The sequence below is a fragment of the Anas platyrhynchos genome, chromosome 7 (assembly GCF_047663525.1).
Source record: "Anas platyrhynchos isolate ZD024472 breed Pekin duck chromosome 7, IASCAAS_PekinDuck_T2T, whole genome shotgun sequence".
Classification (NCBI taxonomy): Eukaryota; Metazoa; Chordata; class Aves; order Anseriformes; family Anatidae; genus Anas; species Anas platyrhynchos.
The window spans coordinates 36197911-36225606 of NC_092593.1; the positions used below are offsets into that span (position 1 = coordinate 36197911).

At 44.1% G+C, this 27696-nt stretch overlaps 1 protein-coding gene across 5 annotated transcripts in view; it reads left to right on the forward strand.

Moving 5' to 3' along the window:
* Positions 1-8791: 8791 nt before the first annotated feature.
* Positions 8792-27696, forward strand: part of GLS (glutaminase) — a 53354-nt gene continuing 34449 nt past the window's right edge. The window contains exons 1-6 of one of the 5 annotated variants that reach the window (XM_038181800.2): positions 8792-8832; positions 16063-16159; positions 16634-16755; positions 22572-22701; positions 23420-23499; positions 24957-25120. In XM_038181800.2, coding sequence (XP_038037728.2) covers positions 8807-8832; positions 16063-16159; positions 16634-16755; positions 22572-22701; positions 23420-23499; positions 24957-25120 — 619 coding nt within the window. In that variant the 5' untranslated portion in view covers positions 8792-8806. Of the gene's footprint in view, positions 8833-10721; positions 11090-14362; positions 14378-16062; positions 16160-16633; positions 16756-22571; positions 22702-23419; positions 23500-24956; positions 25121-27696 lie in introns of those variants that run through there. The other 4 variants (XM_038181796.2, XM_038181798.2, XM_072040508.1 and 1 more) reach the window with 4 other exon arrangements.

Sequence of the window (27696 nt, forward strand, 5' to 3'; positions counted from 1 at the left end):
ATGATTTTTCCTGATTTTAATGGCTTATATGATTCACTCAATGATAAAAACGCTTAAAAGCAATGTTGTAGATGAACTCTCTCATTTATGGTGTGACAAGCATTTGACTTTTTAGCCATTCCTCATGTGTTTTAACCGCATACTTCAAAGACATAAGCAGGTGTGAATGGTGACTGGAGACTGTTGAAGGAATGCAGGGGATCAGGGAACTCCAAAAACCACACGGAAGAGAAGGCTGCATGGTCTCCTGTGTTACGTGACATTGCCCAGTAGTGAAGGTGACCGCAGTCTGTGCAATACCACTTCTATCATGTATTTTGGTGCAGTCTTGTCTTCTCAGCATGAACATACCCTTTTCTCTCCATCTGAAGAACCCTCTGCAATGAAGTGCACGAGCTCTGCAGGTCCTCCTTCCTCCTGAAGCTCCTTCTGGCTCTACTGGCAGCCTCGCCAGGTAGCCAGCAATATTTGGCACGGCGGCAGGGACCCTGGAGATCACCTGTGGTGTTAATGCCCCTGCTGTAAGGGGAGAGGTGAGCACTGCTTGTGACAGCTCGTTCACAACTTTGTGTGCATCCAAGTCCTCCTTGCAGCAGCTTTAAGGAACCAGAGCTGTTCTGGTTTTGTCTGCCTGAGTACACGGTGTTCAGCATGGGGTGCTGGAACCTGTTATGCTGTAATGATTGGCAGTAAGGTTTAACACGTAGCAACAGACCTTAGATGGCACGCCTGAAATCTGCAATGTCAGTGTCGAGTTATTTCCACCTAGAATAAGGAGGATGCCAAGGATCTTAGCATCTCAGTTCGGTCTCATGGCTTAGCATCTTTCTCAGCTTAGCACAGCCTTCATGGGCATCACAACCTCTGTAAGATCTGCCATGATATGAAACAGCCTTGGCGTTTTGCAGCACTTCATCCAGCATTATAGGATGATGGCTTTTAGTTAAAGGTTGAAATATATGATGTATATAATGTATTTTTTGTACTGTAGAAGAAAAATCCGAACTGTGCTTGTGGTCATCATAACCTAATGCTTTAGAAAACCAGCTCCTTGCTCTGACTGGGAAAACCTGGACAATTGTTTGCTTTGTTCTTCACAAATATTGTTTAAGAGCACGCATCTTAAACAGCTGTCTGTATTGTCAACAGACTGCTTAACCGTAATGGCAATTGCTTTCTGCATCTGGAAAGATACACCGTGCCTTATCTGTGCTGCTGCATCCTTGTTATAGCTACCTGCTTATTAATATCACCAATTCGTAGTAATTTTTTTTTTTTGCTTGCTCAAGTTTAGCCAAAATTCACAGGATTTGGGCCCGACTTTAGTCCAAGGACTAGAATTTTCACATGTGCTTGCGTTGTTTCTTGTTTATTGCTTTCTTCTCCCCTTGCTTACAAACCCCTCTGTGCCTCCTGCCAGAAGAACCACAGCATCTGGGATTTCTGCTCGCCTTTCTCTCCGATTAACGTAGCCCCATCACCTTCACATCTTCTGCCTGCTTTGGTGTCCTCTCCGTTCTGCAGGGCTATGTGTGGAGGGAGAAGGAACCTCTCCGGGTCCTGCCAAGCGGAGGCGGACGTGCGCAGCATCGGCAGCGGGTGACTCACGGGTGAGATGTCAGCTATGTGACCTTCCAAGCTGTGGCTCGGTGCCAGCCCCAAGGCTGGCTCGGGATGTCTCCTGCTTTCTTTGTCATCACTCTGCAGGCTTTTCAACCTCCTGCTCTTCCCGAGGCAGCTGCTGAAGCACTTGACCACTGGCGCCACTTTCTCGCCTCGGCTCAAGTATTGAAACAAGTACATCGTCATTTGTGGCTTTTTGTTTTTGTGTACGTTTTTTTTTTCCCACCTCCAGATGAACAAAAAAAGACATCTTCCCCTTGCTGTGTGTCAGGCCTCCTGGGATGCCTTAGCATATCCAAAAACGCCGTAAAGCCATCCAGATGCTTCCCAGACGCAAGACACCGTGTTCACACTGCCTCGACTTTCGTACCACAGCCCCTGTTTTACCCGGGGTGCTCCCTCCCCTGTGCCACCGGGACACCGGGGATTTGCGCTGTGTCGGGGGTTTAGGGCAGCCTCCCTGCTGCCCTCATGCTAATCTTGGAGTCTGCTCACGGGGCCAGGGCAGTCGGCCCCGATGTGTGTGTCCCTGGTGGCTTAACGTGAGTGAAGGGGACGTCAAAGCCCAGCACTGTGTGGAAGAGACACTGCCACAGAGCTCACCAGTGGGCTCTGGCTTGCAGCTGCTTTCAATAATTCCCATTTCCTGTGTGGCAGCGTTCATTTCCTTCCAGATCTCACTTGCAACATTTGCTCCCCCAGGTTTTGTCAGAGATGACTTTCCTCACAGGAGAAGAGTCCATTTTTTGTTTTATTTGCCCTCTGCACAGTTGCTCTGAGTGAAGAACTTCAACTATCCCACTGCCTTCATCTTCTATAGCCTCTTGGCACCTTCAAGGAGAGGACTAAAGGCTTTTTTTTTTTTTTTTTACAAGCAATTTCATAAAGGCATCACATGGTCTTTAACAAGCCGGCACAACCCTCTGCATGCACGCCAGCCTAGGACATCCCCTTCTGCCCAAGGAGAGATGGAGAACCTGCTGCCAACCCCTGCCCACCCGGCTTTGGGATAACATGTCGCAGGCTGCCAGGACCCGCTCCATCCACCGCAGCTCCGACCTGGACACCTCTGGTAGCTGAAGGTTAAGTGGTTCAAGATCCAGCTGGCTGGCTTTATAAACCAACCCTGAACCAGGCTTGCAAAGGTTGCACCTGTAGCTCTGGCGGCACAGCTGCCTCTTACCCATGCCCTTGAGCCGCACCGGGCAGGAGGTGAGAGAGGCGCAGGGAAGCCAGCCTCTTCCTTCTGCAGTCAGGCTGCAGCCAGCCTGCTCTGCCATGGCTCGTTTCAAAGTGCCCGGTGCTTGACCGAGGAGCTGGTGACAGCCTCCTGGGCACGCTGCTCCCACCCCTGATCTCCCACGCGATGCCCATCTGGTTTTTAAGACACAGGTCTCAGCGTGCCAATGAGTGGCCCTGAAAATTACAAGACAGATAAGCAAGCAAGAAAGCACAGCTGTAACACTATCCGAGGTGCTGTTTTTTTTGTCCTCCCAGTAATGTTGAGAAGGCGACATTTGATCCGGCTGGATACCACCAGTTCAGGGACACAACGAATACTAGTAGCCTTTTTTGTTTTGTTTTGTTTTGTTTTTTTGAAACTACCGATACCTGTGAAGAAAAGATCCCATCCTTGTGGTTGTCTCTTCCAAAATAACCATGCCGGCCGATTCTAAACAGTTTAATGCCACTCGGCTGGGGTGCAGGGGAGGCCCAGAGCTGAGCCAAATATTTGGAAGATGAGCAGCAGCATTCCAGTGCATGCATCCCTCTGCTTATCCTGGATACAGCGTAGCCAGGCTGAGGGCATAATCTGCATATTACGGATGTTTGCAGAAGATTATCACTCACTAGCATGTGAACTCTGATTGATTATTTCCAGTTCTAGCAATCATTAACAACGACTAGTAGTCTAAGAACAACTCTTTATTTCAAAGGGTAGGATTTATCCGGCTTAGCATCGAGCCACGCTGCGTAGTTGTCACGTTTATCTCTTCAATCAAACGGCAGTACATCCTTCTGCTTGTGCTATTCAACTCTGAATTTCACCTTTCATACTAATAAAATATGTTGACACATCGAGCAATGTAACTGATAGGTAAAGCAGAACAGGATGAGTCACTGTTTTTAAACTTTTATGTTAGCACGTGCTTTCTTTACGAGAGTATATCAATCAAAAGACCAAGAGATACAAATTCAGAGAGAGGGAACAAGAGGAAAAGGTTGTGGAAATACACAAGGTGCAATAAACTGAAGCTGAACAGCACCAGAATACATGTAATGAAAGTCCAGGAAATAAACCAAATGTAACTTTTTGACTAAACATGATTGCGACAGAGAAATAATTGTAAGTAATACACGGCCTTCTTCATCCTGAGAGCTTTCCCAAACCGTCTTTCTGTTCATCTCCAGTGCTAACACTCCTAGGATGCCACGGGGCTGTGTAACACTGGAAGAGCTTTGCCCTGTTGTGAGAGTTTGTGATCCTGCTGCAGACAAGGTGCAGTCAGTCCAAACTGGGGAGGAAGCAGAAAGGTGGCTGGCTGGCTGATGTCTTCCTCACTACAGGTACGCTGATGATTGCACACCTTTGGCCCAAAAGGCACCGTTCATTTTTGCACATATTCTCCTAAAGTCCTCTTTTAGCTGCAGCATCTTCCCAAGATAGCCTGGCGCTGGTCTCATTGCTCAGGTGTCCGTTTGCTCTCCTGACCTGGTTTTGGCAGAGCTGATCCTCAGGTGTGTGATGAGAGTCTCGTCTAAAGCAGTGTATCTAGCAAAACATCTGAAGGTAAAAAATAGTATTGTGTGGGCTCCTGGTAGGCTCTCAAATTAGGCCCGTGATGTCTTGGATGACTGCTGTGGGGGATTATAAGGTAATTTTGTGTGCAAGGACATGACAGAATTAGGGGTGCTCTGGTAATTCCCGAAGTGCTTCCATTTCCTCCTGAGATCGATGCAGCAATATCATCCAGACAGACGAGTGGCCTGGCTCTGTGCTTTCTCACAAGGACATCTCACTGCCTGCAGCTCTTTGTTGATCGAGCCGCTCGATGAAACTTTATCTAAATATTCCAAATATCCAAGCACTTGCTCATCGTTTAAAAATTGCCTGTGACAGGAAGGCTGTGAAGCCTGTGGTCCGACAACATCCCTTTCCTGTGGTGCAAGGCCAAGTGTACAGAGGGAAGCGAAATTATCAAAATCTCTCGGCTGCTGCCTTTCCTTTGAGCTGCCCAATGCCACGTCTCACCCAAGGCTCCTCAGAAGATGACTCATAGATTTGTGGTGTGAAAGTCCTCTCCCCCAAAGAGGAGAATTCCCATTCACCAGTTCTGAGCCCTGACAGCGCGCCCCAGTTAAATCGCTGCCTGAGGGTAAGGGGCTCGGGCACGTGTGTGGGAACGAGCGCTTTTGCCACCAGAGATAACGTCATGCCAGAAACGCTCCGAATTTCAGCAGCGCAACCCAGACAGGCGAGGCAGAAGCCCACGTAATTGGGTCTAATACTGCTATGGAAACTATGCCGAGGGCTAAAAATATGCCTTAAAAAGCAGAGCCTTTTCTCGTGCATTCTTCCACACTGTGTATGAAAAGATGGAGGGTTGTGAAGCAGGAAAGGATGACGTGAAGATGCTCTGTGACAGCAGTGAGCTCTAGAGAAGCACAATTCTCCTGCTTTCACAAATTTTTCAAATGCACCAAAATTTACTTGGGAAAATTTTGGATGTTTGTCTTCTCGTGAGTTACGCTGAACACACATGCATTTAACCACTAAACTGGCTACTTGCAAAAACTGCTGCTTAAACCAGGCTGCTTTATAGCCTTGATTATTCCTTCCATCCTTCTTCTTTTTTTTTTTTTTTGCTTTTTAATCTCTGAAGCCAGTTTCCCAATCCCGAAGTCCCCACTGGCCTACTGTTGTGGAACTGTTCAAAAGTCCTTGTCTAAACATTAAACACCCTTGGAGCGTGGTGGTACACGGTGTGCAGCCATGTGGTGCGGTTGCTGGTTTCGGCTTGCTAGCACAAGGTTGGTAGCTGAGGACCAGGAGCAGGAGGAGAAGGTCCAGGTTTGCTCCCTCTCCCCGGCCTGCTCTGCTATCCAGAACTGAGCTGCAGTTTGGCACGGCTCGCCCGAGTTAAGCATTAAGTATAACTGTGGGTTGAATGCATGGGGTTTGTAACATTATGGTAGGTGTATCATAGGGCAAACAGGATGCAGGGTGTTGGAGGCATTGGGATATTTCTCTTGTAGGTAAGCTGTTGGCCTCTGAAGGTGAATCCTCTGACGTGGAAAGAGTTTTGCACCAGAAGAGTGCTATAACCAGTAATGTGCATGAGGAATTCAGCTGCTGTCTCGCTGGGGATGCTGAAAGGAAACAGATTAACAAACAGAGTAATGGCAAAAAAATAAAATGTGGCCAACAGGCTGAACAATTAAAAACATAATTCTGAAATTGCAATGCAATTTGTCCGTATAGCTGTGAGGAGGTTGTGTCCCCAGTTCCTCTGGTAGAGATACAGGTGACACATGGATGTGGGAGTAAAGAAATAAGGCTACCTGTCAGTCACGTTTTACCATTAGAGCTAGAGCATTACTTGGGCATTAGGAATGCATGTTTTCATGTGTTCGTGTGGCTTTCCTTTGGAAGTCTGAGCCAGAAAAGACCTGGCAATTTATGTTTTTAGTGCATGCTCATTCTGTTGTACTTTAAATAAACAATATTCCTTTTTTTCCCCCCCTTTAACACCCGTCACTTTTCCTCATTTGACTTCACAGCAGTTAACCAAGCAGGTCAGTGCTGAAAACCAAGCTATGGGTAAGAGACCAAGACACCCCATCAATGCCAAGAGCAGGGAATGAACTTTGTCCTGAGTCTCCACTCCTGATACTCAGGTTAGGAGATGAGTTAAAAAAGAAGCATTTAATTTTTTTATTTTAAGCACCTTCTTGGCAATTTATTCAAAATCAAATGGCAATTCCCTGGCTCTGAAGTGTTTCTTTGATTTCATCCATGACTTTGTGTCAGTCCTGGCAGATCATCCTCAAGAAACTCGCTTCTCTGATTTGCTTACTCTGCCGTCTGCACTACAAGAACTTTGTATGCTGTCTCTTAATCATGCTAGGAATGCCTCTGGCCCCTTTAGTCTGTCTTCATGTCAGTCTCAGCAAATCCTCCAAATATCTCTGCTGCTTTCCTTTGAATTCATCCCTTACTGCCTTACTATGCGGAACGAGCTGATGAGATACGAGCTATGGTCTCACTGATGTGCTACACGTAGGGCAGATGATTTCAGATTTTTGCTATTGCTTGTCACTTGAGGTCACTCCCTCCCTCAGCTATTACCTTCCAGGTAAATTATTTCTCTCAGTTTTTTTCCCCCTCATTGGATTTCTGAGCTATCATGCTTAAGTATTTTACCTACCATTTTCTTTGATTAAATTGTAACTTTATTTACTGATTATGGTTCTCCGCTCAGAGGCGGCTGCGCTTTATCCCTTGTGCAATCCAAGAGGAAATGTTTCTTGTGGCTGAGCACCTTTCCTTTGAATTGAGATCAAAATGGTATCCAAACATACAGCATGTTAGCCTCACAAAATAAAAAATAAAAGTACTGTTAGGGCCCGCTGCTAGAGTGAGTAGGAATACACGAATAGAGTCAAGATTGTGGCATCTGGTCCTTGGTTCTCCTTTGGAAAGCATTGCCCAGCAACAAATGAAATGGAGCCAACATAACCATTTAAAGTAGCAAAGTAAACAGTTCATGGCGTAGTCAAGATAATCCTTAATTTCTGCTGCTTATCTGAGATCTGCCCTGCCGATCTGATGGAGGATTTAACCTTCCTGAAAGCTGTTGTCACTGGATGCGCTTGAACTGGGAAGACCTCTTTCCACCTGCTTTTCAGAGCCCTTTCTCCTAGAAGATTAACACTGCTTTTAGAAAGAAAAACCTGTGAAATGTAGATTATTTTGAGAGGGCTAAACTAGGAATATTTTTCTATAATACAGAGTAAGCAAAATACTTATAAAACTAATGCCCATTTGAACGATTTTATTTTTTCCTGAAGAAACATGGCATCTTAAATTGGCTCTCACAATTTTTGTCTTACAAAAATACACGGGTAGTTGTGGATATTAAAAGAGAATCGTAGGTTTATGGTTATTGCCAACCACGTAACTGACTCAAAAGTTAGAGGGAATTTTAATTTCAAATTACTTCGCAGTATGTTGGAAAGTGTTTTTGTCATTTTCTGTTCCTCTTGGGATACAATGTGAAGCACAATGACAGAGCAGACAGCCTGTCTTCTGTTTTCAAAAAGACAAGTAATGTCATGCTGTTCAAGGGGGAAATCAGAAGGGGTTTTCACAGAGGTATGGGAAAGCACAGTGTAATATCTGAATCAAAACAAAAATTAGAGGCAATCTAATAGGTTTCAAGTACAACATTTTTCACAAGCAAATGGCCCTGTTTCTGATGCTCTCCCTTCTACATTTCCTAGCGCCTAATTTAAAAGCAAGAAAAAATCATCTTTAAATAAAGACTCTCTGGTCTACCTGTGCCTTTGGCAAAAGAATTGCTCTGTGAAATTTCTTAGGTTTAGTAATAGCAAGAGCCTGTGGTGATGGCCTGAAATATGCAGCAAAAGTTCTCAGAATGGGGAATGAGTCACTATTGCCCTTGAACTTTGTGAATCTGAAACTATATTTATCATTTGCATTGTTCCCGAGTTGTGTATTTCTAGTTACACACAGCAACTTGCCTTCTCTCTCGTTAGCCCCTGCAGGGCTAAAACACGTACAAGGCAATTTCCCGGGAGAGAAGGTGAGGATTCATTTCCTGAAGTGAGTTTTAAGAGATGCTTTATGGAAGAACGCTCGCACTGGGGGATTATTGATGTGAAGCTGATACTAAAAGGTCAAATAAAGAAATACGGCAATAGCATACAAAGTAAAAAGAGGAAATGAGTAAAAGGGTTCATGTAGGGTCAGGAATGTGTAATGCAAGGTACTGTTATGAGAGGCAAGTATTTTTGTCTACGTAGTACTTTTTTTTTTTTCTTTTCTTTCCTTCCCACAACCTTACATGTAACGTTCTGAACAGAAACCAGAGCACTGAAAGGAAAGATCCAGATCATTACATTTTGCATTCTTCCTCTTCTTCCCCCTGCAGCACAAGAGATGAATAAGAAGAGATTTTCAACCAGGTCAGTGGCTAAACAGCTGGCTTGCGAAAAAGTGCAGCTGTCGCACCAAAAATATCACCTTGGCAGTAAAAATCAGCGGGGAATCTTGTAAGTGTCTGTAGGGCTGTGTGTTCAATTAGTGACCATATGCACATGTGGGAAACATACTTACTGCCTCTGCACTTGGAGCTGGAGCCCCTGCAAAGAGAATGGAAAAGGCGCTTGGGATACTTCCATCTTTGGAATACAGAATCTAAAAAATGAGAAATATTAGCATTGGGCTGCAGGACGAAAGATGCAGCTATTGGCTTGCCAAGAGGTCTAAGCAAATGGAAATGTAGAGTTAGTTCCAGGAACCGTCATAGGTAACCTAATAAATATGTGAGAACCGTAGGCACTTTGCATCTCCGTACGTGAAGCAAGCGTAGCACAGGATTACACATCCCACACTGATATTTCAAGTTTTCTTGTTCAGTGGGAGGGAAAGCCAGCGGTGTGCTGAGGCTCATTTTAGAGGCATAAATTATCAGCTATCTTCAAATCTGCTTCCAAAAGTTCTCATGGCTGCTGTGGTGATTTATTAGCAGAGGGAACTCCTGTGGGCATTTGTGCCACGGTGTACGTGTAAGTTTCTGAACGTGTATTTGCAGTCGTTGTCTAAAACTCAGAACGTACGGAAAGCAACTAACAAAAAATCCTCTGTTTATGTGCTTTTAAGTGCAATTTACTGTGTGTAGACAGCTGAAAATTTCAGTCAGGAGGGAGAGGTGGTAGAAACTCAGATATCAGTATTTTTAGTGTGAAACATTTCCAATAAAGTTTGCAGTAAGACCCATTTAACTCAGAACTACGACTCCCCCCAACTAGTAACAGACAAATTTGGGAATTGGCTGCATTTCGTCAGGCACCTCAGGGTGCCGTGACAGGGCCTGAGTGTGTGCAAGGAGTGACATTAACCCTGGTGCTGGAGCTGTAGGGCCATTTTGTGCCATGCCTAGCGCAGCCTTTGGCCTCGTGCTGCTCTTTGATGCTCGCTGGAACGTGAGCCCGCAGCGTGCCCAGGGAATAACTAGTGATAGGAGCAGAGGGAATGGCCTCAAGTTGCACCAGGGGAGGTTCAGGTTGGGAATTTGGAGAAAATTCCCCTCATGAAGAGCAGTCAGGCACTGGGACGGGTTGCCCAGGGAGATGGCGGTGTCACCGTCACTGGGGGTGTTGATTGAACGGTTGGACGTGGTGCTTGGGGACATGGTTTGGTGGGTGATGGTGGTGGTAGCGGGGTGGTTGGACATGATCCCGGAGATGCCTTCTGACCCTACTGGCTGTGATTATATTCCAGCCTGAGGCCCGCGGCCGTGCAGCCACTCAGCTGCTGCTGACTGCGTGTTTGAAGGAAGGAGCACGGTGAGCAGCCATGCTTGATGCGTCTGGGTCTTTTATTTCTTGTTCGTGTTTTTATTTCTAATAACGGTGGGGGGCGAGGCGGGCAGGTGATGCTGCAGGGTGCTGGGTTTGGGTGCCCGTGGCCAGAGCCCCGCTCGTGTGCTCAGGGCGCGGAGGGAGGCGCCTCACACGAGGAGCCGGGCAGCCACGCTGCCCACATCCCTTTGTCTCCCCGGCAGGCGGCGGCGCGCTTGATCACCGATTTTTCATTTTTTAACACACAAAAAATATAAAAAGGGCCCGTACCCATGGCAACCCGGCCCCACCCCGCCCCCCCCACGGGGCCGCGGGCCCCCGGCCTCCCCGCTCCATAAAATGGAGGCGGCGGCGGCGGCTCCCGCTGCCCTCTCCCCCCCCCGCTCCCCTCCGCGCCCAGCCCCTCTGGTGAGCGACGCGCGGAACGACCAATCAGCGCGCCGCCTGCCTGACAGCTAGGCGGCGCCGCCCAATCGCGGCGCGGCGGGGGCGGGCGCAGCGGGGCGGCTCGCGGCGCGGCGGGCCGGCGGCCGGCAGTCGGCGGCGGGGCGGCGATGATGCGGCTGTGGCGGGCGGCGCTGCTCAGGGAGCTGCTGCGGGGGGCGGCCGGCGGGCACGGAGCCGGCACCGGGCACGGCACCGGCACCGGGCAGGGCTCCCGGCGCCTGCCGCCTCCCCCGCTGTCCGCCCGGCGGCTGTGCACTCGCTCCGAGGGAGCGCTGGAGGAGCCGGGGAAGGCGGCGCAGCCCCAGCCCCAGCCGCAGCCGCAGCCCCCGGCCCCCGGGGAGCCGCCGCTGCCGGACGGCGGCCGCAGCAAGAACCACGGCGGGGCCGCGGAGCTGGCGGCGGGAGGGGAGAGGTGAGAGAGGGACGGGGGGGGGGCGGGAGGGACGAGGGGGCCCCGCCTGCGGGCGCTGCGCAGCCTCCGGGCCGCGCAGGGGGATTTTGAGGGGGGTTCGGGGGGTTTTTGGAGGGGGGTTTGGGGGGTTTTTGGGGGGTAAGGCGGGCAGGGTGTGCTGCAGGGCCGCACGCAGCACGGCGCAGGCACTGCCTGCCAGCACGCCGCCGTGACGGAGCCTCCTGGCTTAGGGAGCCCCGCAGAGCGTTTTGGCACGAAAAAAGTTTTTTTTTTTTTTTTTTTTTTTTTTTTTTTGTGGGAGTGGCCTACAAAGGTTAACTTCCATTTTCAATGAGAAAGGCAGGCGGCACCATTAAAAACTCAGGGAAAAAAAAAACAACAACACAAAGTATTCCACATCTAGAAGGGTGATCTATCAAAGAGATAACGTTTCCTTGAGCTGAGCTTTTATAACGCTTCCCGACAGCTAGCATCAATTAGGGAAGTCATGAAATTTCCAGTACGTTTGATGAGGTTGTGTAGTTGCAAGCCAGTGACACGGTTTTAATGCTTCCTGACCTTGGACAAAAGGTGTATTTTAAAGTCAGACCGTTTTGCAGCAAGGCTCAAAGCACAACGAACAAAGAAAATCGCATGAAACATACACACAGCATGTAGTTAGGAATAAGGAAAAGGCTGGAAACAGTTCCTCTTCGGGCTGGGCAGGAGCTCCTGGTGGCATGTTAACCACTTGCATTCTCATTTTTCTTAATACAGGATCACAAAAAGTTCCCTTACGCGTTCTTATATGGGACGTTACATGTGGAAACCATTGCTGTGCTAAGACAAAGCGCAGGGTTCAGAAGAGCGAAGTGCTTCGGAAGGCAGGTTTCTGGACTAAATTAACAACTGGCCCGTGTCAGTGTAGGCGGTGTGCTGCCAGTTCCAGCGCTTCGCCATCCAGCAGACATTTGAGTTGTGTTTGGTAGATGGAACTGGAGATTCCACAACTGGGAAGGCAGCTGTCCTTTTATACTGCCTTTTTTGTGTGTGTCTGTTTGTTTTTTTTTTATTTCTATAGTGGAATAACCTAAGTCAAAGGAAGATATTCTTGCTTGTTTGCTTGCTTAATGGTCCCCCTGTAGGGAGAGCAGTAGTTGCAAGCGCAAACCTAACGTGTTTCTTGCAAAGGCTATACAGAAACTTAGAATGGCTTAGTCCTTCATATGGTAAGTGTAATAAAGGGACCTGTAGCTGATGAAATAACAAGGATCTGACTACATAACCCATATATTCCTCCAGATCCCCATGTGCTTCTTTCCCCTGAACATCTTCCTCCCACCCCCTGATGGCTGCTACTCAGCCTTCACTCGGTGTGCTCACCTGAAACTTAATGCATTTTGGAAAGAAGAAATACTTGAGATTAAGCAGAGGAGTGGTCATAGGCTGGTGATTTTGCTGACTGAAGGCTGTGGATTAAAACATAATCATCATTTCGTGCTTAAATATTTAAAATGCAGTAACCTAGTACTGTCTTAAAGTATAAGCGTGTAAACCTGTGCAGTATTTGATAGTCTGTGCTTCTCCGTTAGGTATAACTGTGTTTGCCTTCCAGTATTTCATACTGGACAGTAATAGGATCAAGCATAGTTCATCTTAGCATAAGCTACTTCTGAACTATGAAGGTGTTTATTAGGGCGAGGAGGAGGAGCAAAACAGGAGCCACTGATGGAAGTGCAGGTAATTTACAGGAGAGGAGGTACTTGTGGATGGAGCACAGCAGGATGGCTGTGCTTCTACCATTGTCATTGTTTTCCTTAGGAAATCAGAAAGGAGCACTGCTGCTCCTTTTCAAGGGCGGGGTGAATTCTGGAGATAGCTTTTTACCTGAGCTCGGGGTCTGTCTGTGCCTGTGGGCAGAGGCTGGTTATGTAGTGACTTGGCAGGTGTTGAGGTCTTCGAGTTGGAAACCAGTTGCCAGCAGGGTTGGGACAACTTCTGCGGGATGCCTGCTTCACGCAGAGGAGCTGCAGGTTGCAGCCCTGGCAGCTTGCAGTTGTGGGCCCGTGTGCTTATGGCTGGTGTCTCCTGGCTGGTAATGTCAGCTGTGTTGTTAGCCTTAGCATCATATCTTCTGTTCTGTTCTGCATTTTGCCAGTTACGTCCTGAAGCAGGAATGTGCTTCCAGGAGAAGGGCTCCTGGCTGTAGTCTCCCTTCCCTGATAGGTAGCACAAGTGGCAGCCTGCTCAGTGGGTGGGTAGCCTGTGTGGGATGAGTTGTAGCTTCTGGCCATCCCTTGGAAGGCACTGGCTAAAATAACAAAAGTCAGCCACCACATTTGATATTTCACTTCTCAATTATCATCGTAATTCAGCTTTGGTTAGAAGAACTTTCTCCACGGAGCCTGGTCTAAGCACTGTCCTGACGGAAAAGGACAAGCTGAGGGAAGGAGCGACAGGGACTGCAGAGTCCTTGGCTGGGGACTTGGTGCATTCAGCCCTTCCTAAAAGAGCAGCGTGGAGCATCCAGCAGTGCTCACAGATCAGAGGACTGCTGAACTCTAGCTGCAAGTCCAGGTTTGGTCATTCCTCTTTTTTAATTTTACCAAAAGTCATGGCTCACAAAATGGAGTGACCTGGCAGCTGGCATTTATTCGGCTGTTCTCCTGCCTTGAAAAACAGGGCTCTCTGCAGCCTGTGCTGAGCAGTGCTGTCTTAGTAAGTGTGCTCACGGTGCCAAAACGTCGCTTTTAGGTTAAGCAAACATTAGTTGCTGCCATCGTTGACCTGATAAACTGCAGAGCAAGCCTTTCCACCTCTATTTAACTGATAAACTTTATCAAGAGATGGACTGTTTGACACGGAGCGCTTTTCTGCAAATATATTGAACGCCATCCTCTTTGGTCTGGCAGTCGGTGCGGATCCATTGCTAAATGAAGCTGACTGACCTGGTATTGAGCAGCAGCAGATGTGAAAGATACGGGAACTTTACGAGGGAATTCACTCTGTGAAAGGTGCATCCCTGTAAGAGATGAAAATCTAAGGAAGAAGCAGATAAGAATCTGGTTGGAATGCCTGAAGCTTTTCTCTGCTCTCTCCCAGGCAGGACTTCCCCATTTGGATCAGCTGTGAGGCGCTGAGTAACAGCTCAGAAACTTGTCATTAGGGAGGATGTCAGTTAACTGGCCAACACATCCAGAGGCTTTTTGTTAAAGTGGAGCAGGGGAGGTTCCTCCGACAGAGCTTCAGCGAGCCAGGAACAAGTCTTGTCCTCAGGAGATCAGAGGTGCAGTGTGCTGCGTGGAAGACGTGAGTTTTCTGTAGGGAAAAAGGGAGTTTTCCCTCCAGAAATCTGCTGGAGGTAGCTGCGAGCGTTTGTCTCGGCTGAATTGCCAGCCTGTCTGTGCGTTAGTCAGCCAGCATCAGTTTTTAAAAAAAAAAAAAAAAATCCAGCCTGGAAGACAAGGCGAGTTCTGTTGGCTTACAAAGCTGTCTTCTGTTCTTAGTACGTAAGGACAGAGCATTAAATCCATCGGAAAATGAGAAGTGAGGTTTTTACTGCTGGTTCTGAGGAAAGGAGGGAGGTAGAGTGCAATCTGAAGGTTGCCTTTAAATTTAAAACGGTACGTGGACATAATCAGATTTTTATTAAAAATAATGAATCATGAGCCTGACCTGTTGCTGAACTCTGGTAAGCTAGGGCTGGGATAAAATGATAAAACCCTGAATGTTCCAGTTTCAGGTAGGGAGTTTCAAGCAGTAACTTCTCTGTATGTAACAAAGCGGTCTCCATGCTATTAGGTTGTAGGATGGAGTTAAAATTCATGGCTGAAATAACACAAGACTGCGGATGATCTATTTCACTCAGCTTGTGTTTACATTGACCGGGAAACTCTTTTTAATTTTGCTTGTCAAGCATCAGCAGGTTGGTTGGTCAAAACTGACTTTGTCTAGAAACAAACCTGAGCGTGGCAGGGGGCTGTGAGAGGAGCCGAGGCCCTTTGCTGCCGCTGCCTGTAGCGGTTTGGAAGCCTGCACTGCTGGAGCAGCCTCCCAGCTGCCTGATCAGCGTACCTGGCATAAGGAGCCGCGCACAGCCTTGCGCCCCTGCCCGCCGTGGGGTGCGTTGCCATATCAAGGAAAGGTGAAACTCTGAGGTGAAGCCCCTGGGGGTGCTAAGCAAGCTCTCAGCAGTGCAGCGTTCCCCTTCGGACAGGATCTCGGTGTCTTCATCTTAAAATGGAGATGTGTTAGGAGCCCCTGCAGGTGTATGTGCCCCAGCGAAATTGTGGAAATGTGGAAGAATTGCAGAGCTGCTGTATGATGCTGATAAACGCACGGACTGCTGAAGATGCATCTGTACTGCGCGTTTATTTACCCTGCTGCTTCTGGTGCCTCAGCTCGTTCAGGTTTCCCTGATAGGCTGCAGATGGCTTTGCTTGCTTTCCCTGTAGCTGCTGGGGCTTATATAAGCTTCCCGAAGGACAAGGGACTTCAAGGGGCTCCTAAACAAACAAACAAAAAGAGGATTAGCTTGAAGAAAATGATCCACGTAGCATCATCTCTTGCTTTCTCTTATCTGCACAACTCTTGCATCGGTCTGCTCTTCTAGTTTTATTCTGCGGGTCTTTAAGTCTTACAGATGCTTTATCCTTTGTGCAAGTAATGCTTCTGTCCTCTGCAGCATAAAGCCGGGGGAACTGTACCGAATCTGCTCTAAAGAATTGCTAAATATAACCTTGGAAGTTAACGTATGTCAGTAAAAACATGAGTGTGGTAAAAATGTTCTTGCTTTTGTGTAGTGCCGTACTGTATACTTTAATATTAACCATTTTTGTTACCTTAAGCTGAATTAAACTTCAAATGTTAATAAAAGCATTCTTTGAATAGCTGTTGTATTGGTAGCAAGAATGTGTTTTCTTGTGAATAATGCAAGCATAAATAAAAATACTCACTAAACTAATCCATGCGTGTATTTTATTTTTATTTTTTAGTAAAGTGAAGCAAGGTCTCCTTCCCAGCTTGGAAGATTTGCTCTTCTATACTATTGCAGAAGGACAAGAAAAAATACCCGTTCATAAATTCATAACTGTAAGTTCACTATCCCAAAGCGCTGTATGAAAGCCAACTACCACAGGCCTTTTTAAACACGAAATGCAAGAACATAAATCAAGGAATGTTGCACATAGTTAGCTGCAACAAGGACTGTAACTGCCCCCAACGCTGCTGGTGTAATTAAGTGAATGAGAATGCTATTTATTTATTTATTTGCTTACTTGCTGTACGAGAGAATGCGTGAAAGCTTCTCTGTCTGTGGCAGGGCTAAGTAATATTTGCACTTGAATAAAATAGTGGGGTCGCTGAATTTTAAATCAAACCATAATAATCCTTCGATGGGAGAAGTAGCCAAAGTGGCAAAAGGATCAATAAAGGGTGTCAGAATGCTGTCCAAATGTTGATGATGCTGTGGCAGATGCCTTTTACTTCAATAAATTAGGCTGAGCATTAGAAAACTTGTAATAGCGCACGTTTTTCATTTTGGTAATTATTGTTTAATTGTGATAGGCACTCAAATCTACAGGATTACGTACCTCTGATCCCAGGTTGAAAGAGTGCATGGATATGTTAAGACTGACCCTTCAAACAACTTCAGATGGTGTTATGCTGGACAAAGACCTTTTTAAAAAGTAAGCTCTCTGTTGTTCATGTTACAATTGTGAATGGATGTTGCATGGGTGTTACTGGCGCCTGTGGAGGAGAGCCGTGTGGCATATAGCTGTGTAATTAATTAGGAAGGAGGTCAGACACGCTCCTGCTGTTGATGTTATCGTGCAAGTTTGTTCCGTGGCTTCATGCAGCAGATAGATGGGGTGATGTCCATCAGGGTTTCGCGTATCAGCGTTGCCTGCAGTGTATCTGACCCTGGCCTGAAGCTCTCAGTCAGATGCCAAGAAATAAATAGACGCAGCAGGGAGTAGTTTGTATGGGCATGGAAAACTCTCTGCATCACTCGTTTGTAACCCAAAGTTCAGGGAACTGCTTCTGCGTAGCGTGAGATGTCCAGAGCATTTCTGGCATCAAGTTAGGGGCACACATGTAGATAATTCTAAGTGAATATATGAAAATCAGAACGAAGCTGTACTTCAAGGTACGTAGAGATGAGAACAGTTAGGACTGTAGATGTCGCTTTGTGCTGTTCTGGAAAAGATTTATGTGCCATATTTTAGTGATACTTTTTTTTTTTTTTTTTTTTTTTTTGAGAAAAGTCTGTGGTGAGTATAGTTAGCTGAACAATCTGAGCACTGTTCAGCTTGTCTTCAGCTCATTCCCGGCACACTCCTTTGCTCCAGTACCTACAGTTTTTGTGTGCCAAAAGATTGTAAGCTTAGGTGCTCTTAAACCTTGAAATGAAGTTTGTAGCCTATTTTTGAGGTATGTGCACATGTATACATATGTGCCCATGTGTATATTCACATAAACATTGTGCTATTTCTTGTTTCAAATGTGTATTATATGCTTATAAAGTACATATATAGTACGCTCATGAAATACGGATTACATATTTATACATGTAATATATATAGATATATAAAAGTATATTTGTTACGCATTTCTGCGTGTGGCAAAATAACAGACCAGTTAACTTTTCAGTCTGCTGATGTGGGTTACTTCTTAAGGGTACATGGATTAACTTCTTCCTTGCATTTGAGCTCAAGAGCAGGTCTTTGGTGGTTGTTGCCAGCACAGTAAAAGCTGTTTTTGTAGGGTGAGAAGCCTTTCTGGGGTGTATGGTTGAATGAGAAAGATGTTTTATATAAAAGCAAATATTTCCTATGCTAGAAGGCTTGTTTGTATTGGTGATCTAGTAATTGTGTTTTAGATGAGGGCTCTATATTAAAACTAAACAAAACAAATAAAATGAAGTCAGCAAGTATTTTTTTTTAATTAGAGAGCTATTTTGAGACTCATACAAGCTTCCTGGATTTTTCGTTCTTCTCCAGGTGTTTGAGGTGTGAAATACAATCATGCACCCACTCACTTGTACTTAACCTCAGGACTCTGAAGCTGCAGGTTCCTAAATGTGAAAGTCAGTGCTGTAATTCTTCCGTCAGATTGGAGTCCAAAGCTGTTAGATCAATTAAAGCAGCAAGGATAAGCAACATGGAGCAGCGATTACAGAAACTCAGCTAAATCAATTAAGCGCAGTCCAAATTATCTGTAAAATATCCTAGGTCATGCATCTTTGCAGTCCATCATTATCACAGAAGTTTTAACACCTTTTTACTGGTTGTAAACTGTAGGTTGCAATTTGACCTAAATGGCCTTATTTTTGAAGACTTTGGGCTTTTTGATGTCTTGGTGTTAAATTAAAAACTTGGATGAGATCTCCACGGCACAATTTTGGTTTTCCATCTCTCATCCCTGGAGTTCTTAGAACTGAACACGCCACAGATGCACTTGTTGCAGCCAGAGCGGGTGCTGTACGTCTTTTGAGTCAGCTGTTGGAGCTGCATCAGTGTGACACACCACACAGCCTTGGTAGCATGATGCCTTACAGAGGAAAGCTTTCTAGAGGGGTTGTAGCATGCCAGTTAGCTTACGGTGTGAGTTCTGCTCTTTATCTTTTGGTACCTTTGCTATGGTACGACTTGATAAAGTATTTAGATGAAACTTAAGCAGCTATACAAATATGGAAGATTATCCACTCCAGTTTGTCTCGTGAAGTGTGCATGTTATGACACATCCTACTAGTCAGATCTATTTTATGACATTTCAGCTAACTTGTATAAAAATTTCTAACAATATTTCTAAAAAAAAAAAAATAAAAATCCTCCCACCCACCCCCTTTGCTTTTTCCTTAGCTTACAAATTGTTGCTGACAGAAAAAGAGGACTTGCAAAAATCACTGTTTCTTAACTGACAACATTTTGGTCAACGTGTGTGGCACAAAGGAAAAGCGTAAGGTGTTTGGATCTTATTCAGTTTGACAAGGGTGTAAACTTGAGTGAGATGGTAGCTGAGCAACACTAATAGCTATGAGTTGAAACTCGATTGATTTTCTGGGTAACTTGGCTTTTTAGGCTTAGCCTTTGTCACAAGGTACTGCCTGTCCTGCTTTATTGACCTAGAATTGTGGTCCTGCTAGCCAAATCTCCTCTGATCTGCTGGTAGGAAGCAGCAATCTGGGTCTGTTCCGTTCTAAGCATCTGTTACGAGATCTCAAACAGGCTTATCTATTTCCCGTGGAACGGCTGTGCTGCTCTCTAAATCTAGGCAGCAAATCCTGAGGAAAACTTTAATTTTAGATGTGCTTAACCCAGGTATTAATAAATGTTTTCATCCTATTTGTTTGAGGAGTTAAAAAGCTTTTGACAGAAGATGTAGAGGACTTTTGCTATGCTACTATAAATACCTCCTCTGTCAAAAGCTGTTAATGTTGAATTTATTTTTCTACAATGTCTAAATATTTTGAATGCTTACACAAACCTAGTCTTGCTAGCTGGAAATGGAGCTTCACAGAGTGCTTGTTCTAAAGCTTTTTAAGCGGAAAGATTTGCTAGTTTCCCCTTCTGCTCTATAGCTAGCCTAGCTATAGGTCTTCAGATCTTCAAAATCTGTGAGAGTTCAGAGTCTGTGTTTTTAGCAGGTATCTACTTGCTTCAGGAAAGTAGTAATTGCCAATCTGAGCCAGAACTTGAAAAAAGAAGGGGTTTGTGTAAAAGCTGTATGGGAAAAGAAGCAAAATGATCCAAGCCAAACCTTTACTTGCAGATTATGCAAGTCACTGGTAGTTACTACAGATCCGAAGACTTGAATCCTGGTCTCCTATGAGAGCGTTGTTGAAGGGCATTTTGCTGTTTGAGTGACATATGCTGTGAATTTGGCAGTTCTGGCCTTCTCGGGAATGAAGCAAGCAAATCAGTTACAAACCCGCTGCAGGGAGCGGATGTAATGATTTCTTACTTGTCACTAAAATATTCACGGGAGAGTCATCTGTGAACATCCATTCTCTTTGCTCATCCATCTTTCTGCTGGGAGCTCATTGAACTTAATCCCTGCTTTACCCTTTGGAGAAAATAGCTTGTTGAAATGTGGTACTAACGCGTTCCTCTCAGCTGCACAGCCCTGACAGAGCACGTGCAAATGCAGCACACGCCTGCGATGGCCAAAATTACAGGGGGATTCAGAGCCCTTGCCAACCATACCGCTGTCTCTTTCACCTTATTTTACTTTGTCCTCATGTAAATAGCAGCGTGGCACTATTGCAACCCAAATGCACCGGGGGAGGACAAATTGTGACGGTGGTGTGAAGCTAGGAGAACTGAAAATTTGAGATGAGGAAGCAGTGTTTTTATCTTGAACTCTATTAATACAGGCAGGGCATAATAAGGGCTTGTTGAAGATGGACTGTAGCAGGATTGTTATTCGTTGCTACGTTCGTTTAAATTTCTCCCTGTGGTCTTTTCATACTGCTCCATTTCTCCTGAGCCTCAGACCATTCTTCTCCAACGGGTTACCTGGAACTTCAGAAACCCCACTGGGGAGATGTCAGTCGCAGACCGTTTATTAGGGGCTGCCAAGACTGTTGTCCTCTGATTGGAAGTATCACTGCCCCATTAGCCAGAGCTCATTAACACCCCTGTTGATTTGTCTACTCAGTAATTGTTGTGAATTCCCAGCTAGATTAACTGAACCTCTGTGCTTAGTGCCCGAGTTCATTCCGTTTGCCTGGAGTAAGGAGACACTAACCTTGGCAGAAGTCGAGGAACAATAACTTGCAGAAATGTGGTCAAGAGTCACGGTCAGTCTCTAGCTTAAAGTGATTGAACTAATGAAGCGAGCCACTAGGCTGGCTGTAAATTGGTGCATGTAAAAATGCCCTTCCCAAAAAAAAATGCTTGAGGAGAGTAACAAGAGGGCTGTGTTTCACTGCCTGCTGCCTTCTTATTGCCATGATTTTCATGCTTTGTGTTCTTGAACTGTTTTAATAGCTGTCGGTGAGCCTCAGATTTTTTTTTACAAGAGTACTTATTGCTGTCCAGGTGATACACTCGATGTCAAAGCAAATCCAAAGGTTAAACTTAATGCATGTGTATGCTGTTTTTCCTTCTGCATGCATGGCTGTCATGACTCCTCTTAACTACTTCTGAAAAAAGGGGTTGCTCCACCTGGTGAAGGTATCTATAATTGGAGGCTGGGAACAAAAGCGAACAGGGTTTCTGCAGGCTGTGTGAAAAGAGGGCGGGTAAGCATAGCAAATAACAACAGAACCAGCTGAAACTGCTGATTTAATGTAGGCTAACAGGTTTATTACAGACAGAGCAATTCAGAAGATACCAGTGTGTGCGGAAGAAACTTCTCTGCTGTTTCTCTTTCACTCTTTATCACTCTTGTTAGAGTTGGGCCTACCAGTGCTGGAAGTGGTTGTCAGGTGGATTTGCAGTTCTGGTCTTTAAAGTCCAGAGTTTGAACTGTGCTTGGTGGTCTAATCGGGTGAAGACTTTGAATAACGGGATTGCGGGAAGTAATGCTTGAAGTGAAAGTGGTGTCTGAGTGCTGAGTAACTCCTCCTTGGAAGAACAAGTTCTCCTTCCTAGTAAGGGCCTCCCTGTGCTCCGCTTCCCATCTGTCTGAATGTGTTCCTGCTTTTGTTAACACTACCAGAAAGCACAGCCTGAACGTTAACAGAACTGTGAATTTGGAGTTGAGCCTCCCTTTCTCTTTCTTGCCCCGGGATAGGGCTGCTAATCCCCGTTATCAGGCAGTGCTTTAACTGCCCTGATAACGCTCCTGTTCTGCTCCCATTCCCCCTCCCATGGACGCGCCACTTTGAACAGCTTGTCTCAACTTGTGCTCCCTCTGTTCTGCCTAGATAAGGCCTTTTCTTTTCACCTCATCATTTTTTTATAGGCAGCAGATGGCCTGGTGTTTGGAGGGCGTGGGCAGCGGTGTGACTCCTGTGGGTGAAAGGACGGCAGAAACGGGGACGGCCTGAAGGGAAGGCCTTTGAGTGCTGTTCACTGTTAGCTATTGAGTTTGGGTGTTAGCAAGGACTTGCTTGGCTTTTCTATTCTAACAGACTGCATTTTTTAACTCGGTTCAGTTTGGGCTGCTGGCAGCTTTCTTGCTTCTCAGCTCTTCTTCAAACACGGGCTGGGCCAGACAGCTGGCACGAGCGCTGCTCCTAGGAAATGGGGGCTTAGATCCCTTGGCAAGATCCCCTGAAGGCCAAGAGATGTTACCTCACTGTCCAACCTCACAGCTGGAACTCGAAATGAGAGCTTTAAAGCTAAAAAAAGAAGGCATAAAAGTGAATGTAACAGAACAGTTGTAGCTAATATTTAAAAATATGGAATAGAAAATTCTTCTAGGCTTATTCTTCTAGGCACATGACTTGAAAGGACCGACAGTCCTTATTTAAATATCATGTAAGTGCTTCTTAACTAGGCTTTCTGTCAGCTTTGTCAAACTAATCTGTGTTTTTTTTTTTAACTTCTTGCAGGTGTGTACAAAGTAATATTGTATTGCTTACTCAAGCTTTCAGGAGGAAGTTTGTCATTCCAGATTTCATGTCGTTTACTTCGCATATCGATGAGCTATATGAAAGTGCTAAAAAACAGTCTGGAGGAAAGGTAACCATGCTTGTAAATTCAACATGAAACTTCTCTAGATCTGTTGATACTAACCAAGCTCGTTTGTTCTTTTTCTAGTAGAGAGATTTTTTCTTCATGTCTTTAGCAAAATGTAAAACTGGTAACGGATTAAAATAGTGATGGAAGTTCAATTGTATTTGCAACTTGTAAATTAAGAGAGGATTTTAGCTCCATACCTTTAATGGTCTTTTGAAGTTTTGAGGTTAAAGAGAGAAAATAGCGTTCATTCTTAATTTTACCTAAATTATAAAACCGCTGTAAAGTTTGTGAGACTGACGTTAGTCTATAAAAGTTATACTACTTTATATATCTGGTAAGTTGTATGACAGAAAGAATTGTCAATACTGCACTGAAGTTAGTAATTAAAGTTTATTTTAGTGCTTATTTTCAGTGAGCAATTAATTAAAAACCCCAAACTTTGTTACAAGTTAAAATGTTACTATTTGGAAATCCTAAATCTTACATAAAATAGGACACACTGCTCCTAAAAAATGCTGAGTTTGTTCTTTCATTGGAAAAATATTTAATGTTAATATCAACATAATAACTTATGAAGAGGTTTTACATTTGTTTTTGTGAGCTAATTCAGTTGTATCTCTTATCCTTTCCACAGGCATTTATTAAAATTAATATATGCTACCATATACCATCCAAAATATTTAGCTATAACGTATATTTTTATTTTTCATTGTGATAGGTTGCTGACTATATTCCACAACTGGCAAAGTTCAGCCCGGATTTGTGGGGTGTGTCACTTTGCACAGTGGATGGACAGAGGTATATTTTTAACTTGTAGATGTTGCATTTCAGTGATTTAAACTCTGAGACATACAGTGTTTCATGTTATTGTAACTCTTACTAAACAAAAAGCTTTGCTGGAGTTGTTTAAGAAGTAAAAACTACATGGTCATTATTCTTGATTTTTTTTTTTCCAACTTCTTTGAAGCTGAATTATTTTTCAGTTTTTTAAAAATACCATTTAAATAGTATTTGTAACTACTATTTGGAGTAGGATTATATTGTTCTTTTGAGCTGACAATAAATTGATAAAGCTGAGGGTAATTTCAGTGATTACCAAAGGGCAAAATAGAGACAAAGCTTATGTGAAATTTGCAAACTGATGATCTTTATCTAATAGCATCCATGCCTTGAGTTTTTTTTGTAGGCCATGATGTTCTTAAAAGTTAGTAATAGTGGCATGGTGAGAATATTTAAATGCAGGAAAGGAATTACGATCACTGTACATCACTGAAAAATTTCAGATGCGTATTCTGTAAAAAGGAAGTATTCTCTAAGGGAAGCGCTGTACGAGTGTTTTCATGTGCCTCCTAAATGCATTCATTTTCTTTGTGAAGTGTTAGACTAATATTTCAGCTTCCTACTTAAGTGGCTGATTTATAATGTATTGATAGTAAAATACCTCTAAAAGGGGGAAAAAAGTTGCCCTTTTTGATCTCTTGAATTAGCATTTTTCTTTGTTTTGGGTATTACAACATATGCTAATGGCAGCTTTTATAGTAGTAGCTTTTATAATGTTTAATATTGACTAATGTTAGATTTTGCAATGCCAAAATGTTTCTGTGAATTTCTTTGAACGCTTCTCAAGTTTTCTGCAAAGAAAAGAAGCAAATGCACTTCTGATTTTGACATCAGACAAGCGGTGTCTGGGAGCCTTTTGTTCTAAAAGGGGCTTATGCTGCTTGTTGAAGTCATCCTTCTGAGCAGTCTGAATTAGGTGTTGAAAGTAAACTTTCCAAAAGATGGTATTTCATGATTGCAGTAAAATACCCATGCCAGTATCAAAGGGAATATGTGTCCAGCCATTCGACTTCTGCCCTTGAATTCCAAAACTGATCTGGCTCTCATCTTTGTTTCGATATCCATCAATATGTACAGGGACTATATTCAGATTAACTGTACTCTATTGAATAAATGTGGTACTAGAGTTCTGAGGTGACTTGCTCTGGTACAAACCCATTTCTTAATTTGCTTTTATTTTGCTATATCTGTAATAATGGCCAACAAGTGACTTTGCCGTGTTCAGTTTATGGAGGCAATTGTTAAAACCCAAACCTTTTTTTGTTCTGCTTTTTAGGATGTAGTTTACATAATAATCTGTTTCTTGGGGGCTGTTCCTGTTACCGGTCCTGTTATGTTGAAGAATAAATTCATATTGCACTTGCCACAGATAGCAAACGGGAGATTTTAAGCGTCTTCATCTGTGTTTTTCTCAGGCATTCAGTTGGAGATACCAAAGTTCCTTTTTGTCTTCAGTCCTGTGTAAAGCCTTTGAAATATGCTATTGCTGTTAACGATCTTGGCACAGAGTACGTGCACAGATATGTCGGTAAAGAACCTAGTGGATTAAGATTCAACAAATTGTTCCTGAATGAAGATGGTAAGAGTTACATAACATTTAATAATGCAAATACTCAATTTCAGAAAATTACAAAACAAGCTACCCATCTTTCTCAGTCTTTTCATTTTACTCTATCCTCTTAGGTCTTACCAGGGGGTACTGTTTCCAAGTATTTCACTCAATTTTGCCTAATACAAAATACTAGTAAAATATGCTGAATTCGGCCAGTTGGCTAATATCTATCTAGCTGTTTGGAAAAAAAAGGATTTTGATAATGAAGGTATTTGAAATGTATGCTTATAATCGTGCTTGCATTTAGTTGAGTTGATAGCAAGTGTTCTTCAAACACGCCTTTATGCCTTCTGTAAAATGGTGGTGGAAAAAATCAAAGATCTAAATAGATTTAAAAGAAATCTGTATACCGCTTGCCTTCTCAGTGCTGTGAGAAGCAGGTGCTGGTGCCAAATGCTAGTGCTGGCCAGTTTCCAGAAGTGAAAGTGAGCACACCCTCCCATGGAATATTCTAAGTGGAATTGGCTAGTGATTCAAAATAATATATATATTTATATTTTTTCTTGTGACAGGGATGCTTTAGTAGGAATTTCTTGTATAGTGCTTACGTAGATTTCTTTTTTATATTGTATTAGTAATCAGGCACAAAAATGCAGTTTTGGAAGACATTATGGTGAAAATCTGAGAAAGATGACTCATGTAGCCTTAGAGGAAGTGCTGGATGTTATCTCTGAAACACAAACGCTGCTTCTAGCAGATCTGCCACTAAAAGCACAGCCAATGTTTCTGTTGCCATGGTACTCCAATTAATATTTGATTAATAGCCTAAGACCTAGATATTTTTGTCAAGGACTGTATTGAATTCTGACTTTCATTGCAAATATTAATACAGATATTCACAAATTATAATGCATAATTATATTTAGACATACCTTGAAATCCCTTTTCCCAACCTTGTGCATCAGATAAATTTTGACAGTTCATTTCTTCTTTTTAGCATGTTAGTGATACTCACGGTAGTATTTCATTAGCACTTCCCAAGAGGGAATTCAGGCTTGTTGGCCTTGTTCTGACTTTCCTAATAGTTCTCAAATAGCGTCATACAGTATGAAGAAGACTGCCTTTTATGTCCTAAGAAAGCTTTAATATTAAAAAAAAAAAAAAAAAAAAAAGACTTAATCCTATTAAGTTTTTCTGTTCTTCATCTTAATAGAATGACAAAATCTAGTAGCTTTAATTTGCTTTTTATTACACTTCTTAAATTAAATTATGAGAGAAGGTGAATTGCTAGACTTGTTATATTACTGTTAGACTTCAGCAGCATTGAACTGTTGTGTAACAAGAGAATTGGCTCTAGTGAGAGTTTGACCGATGAAGTGAATAGAGAGGACTCATGCACACGATGTAATTTTTAATAAAGTCTGTGGCTGTGTGGCTGGGACAACAGACAGGAGAAGACGTGCTGGGTGAGAGGCTCTTACAGCTGGTTCTCTGCAGGCCTTAAACAGAAAGCAGAAGTCAGTCACAGGGAGAGGAAGGGAAGTTGTGCTTCTGGAAGTGAAAGAGACAGAGGGAAGAAAGGATTGCAATTTACAAGTAAACATCAAGTGTTGTCTGAAGCTTGGTTATCAGAGTGGTAGGTTTAACGTACCTTGGACTGGATCTGAAAATACAGAAGGTATTCATTTGATCCATTTGCTTCCTATTTACTCTGATATGGTGGGATTTCATGTTTGTAGTCAGGATTTTATAAAGTGCTCTGCAGCTATTTGGAAACTGCTTAGATCTGTCTGAAGCTTTTTTTTTTTTTTTTAATATATTGAAGGTTACTAAAATAGGGAGGTACTGCATCTCTTTGTTTACCTTGCTTTTGTGCTAGACAAGCGCCTGCTGGTGTCTCTTTCAGAAGGAAGCTGTTGTGATGAACTGTAGTGTGCATTAAAATGTCTGTTTGGTGCCCGTGTGGCAACTTCTGCTTTCTGTGCTCAACGACTGCGAGGCAGAGCCGTGCAAGTGAGGCCAGCGGTGGGCCAGCAAGGTCAGGAGAAGCGGAGTAACCTGAGCTGCCGAGGGAAAGGTCTGGGTCACACGTGGTGTGACAGCCTGGCAGGCTGCTGGAGCAGTCCTGCTGGGCGCCAGGCAGTCGGAGGTATAAAAAACACATCCCTTCTTCTCGAAGAGGGAGAAACACCGGAGAAACACCTGTTAAATAGGTTTTCATTCACTGTGCTGATGGATCTTGTGGACAAGTAGCTCCTTCCCGCAGCAAAAGCAGAGCTGTATCTCAGAACAGCCCGTGTCATGTTTGGAGGCCAGGAGGTGGGTTGTTCGTGCACGAGGCAAATGACTCAGTGCTGGGCTTAGGGCATCCCAGTTGGAATTGAATGCTTATTATCACTTGCCCTTTTCATTAAGGGTAAGAAGATGAATTTACTCTGAAGTCTAATGAGATGATACAAGGCAAGAGACTTGCAGGGAAGCAGTGTAACAGATGTTTTTTCAGTCTAAGCAAATCATTGCCTTTATTTGATTAGTGTGTGTGTGTTTAGTGGTGTGTGCCAGTTCGCTATCTCTTTCTGAAGATAAGCAGATGAGTCTGCTCA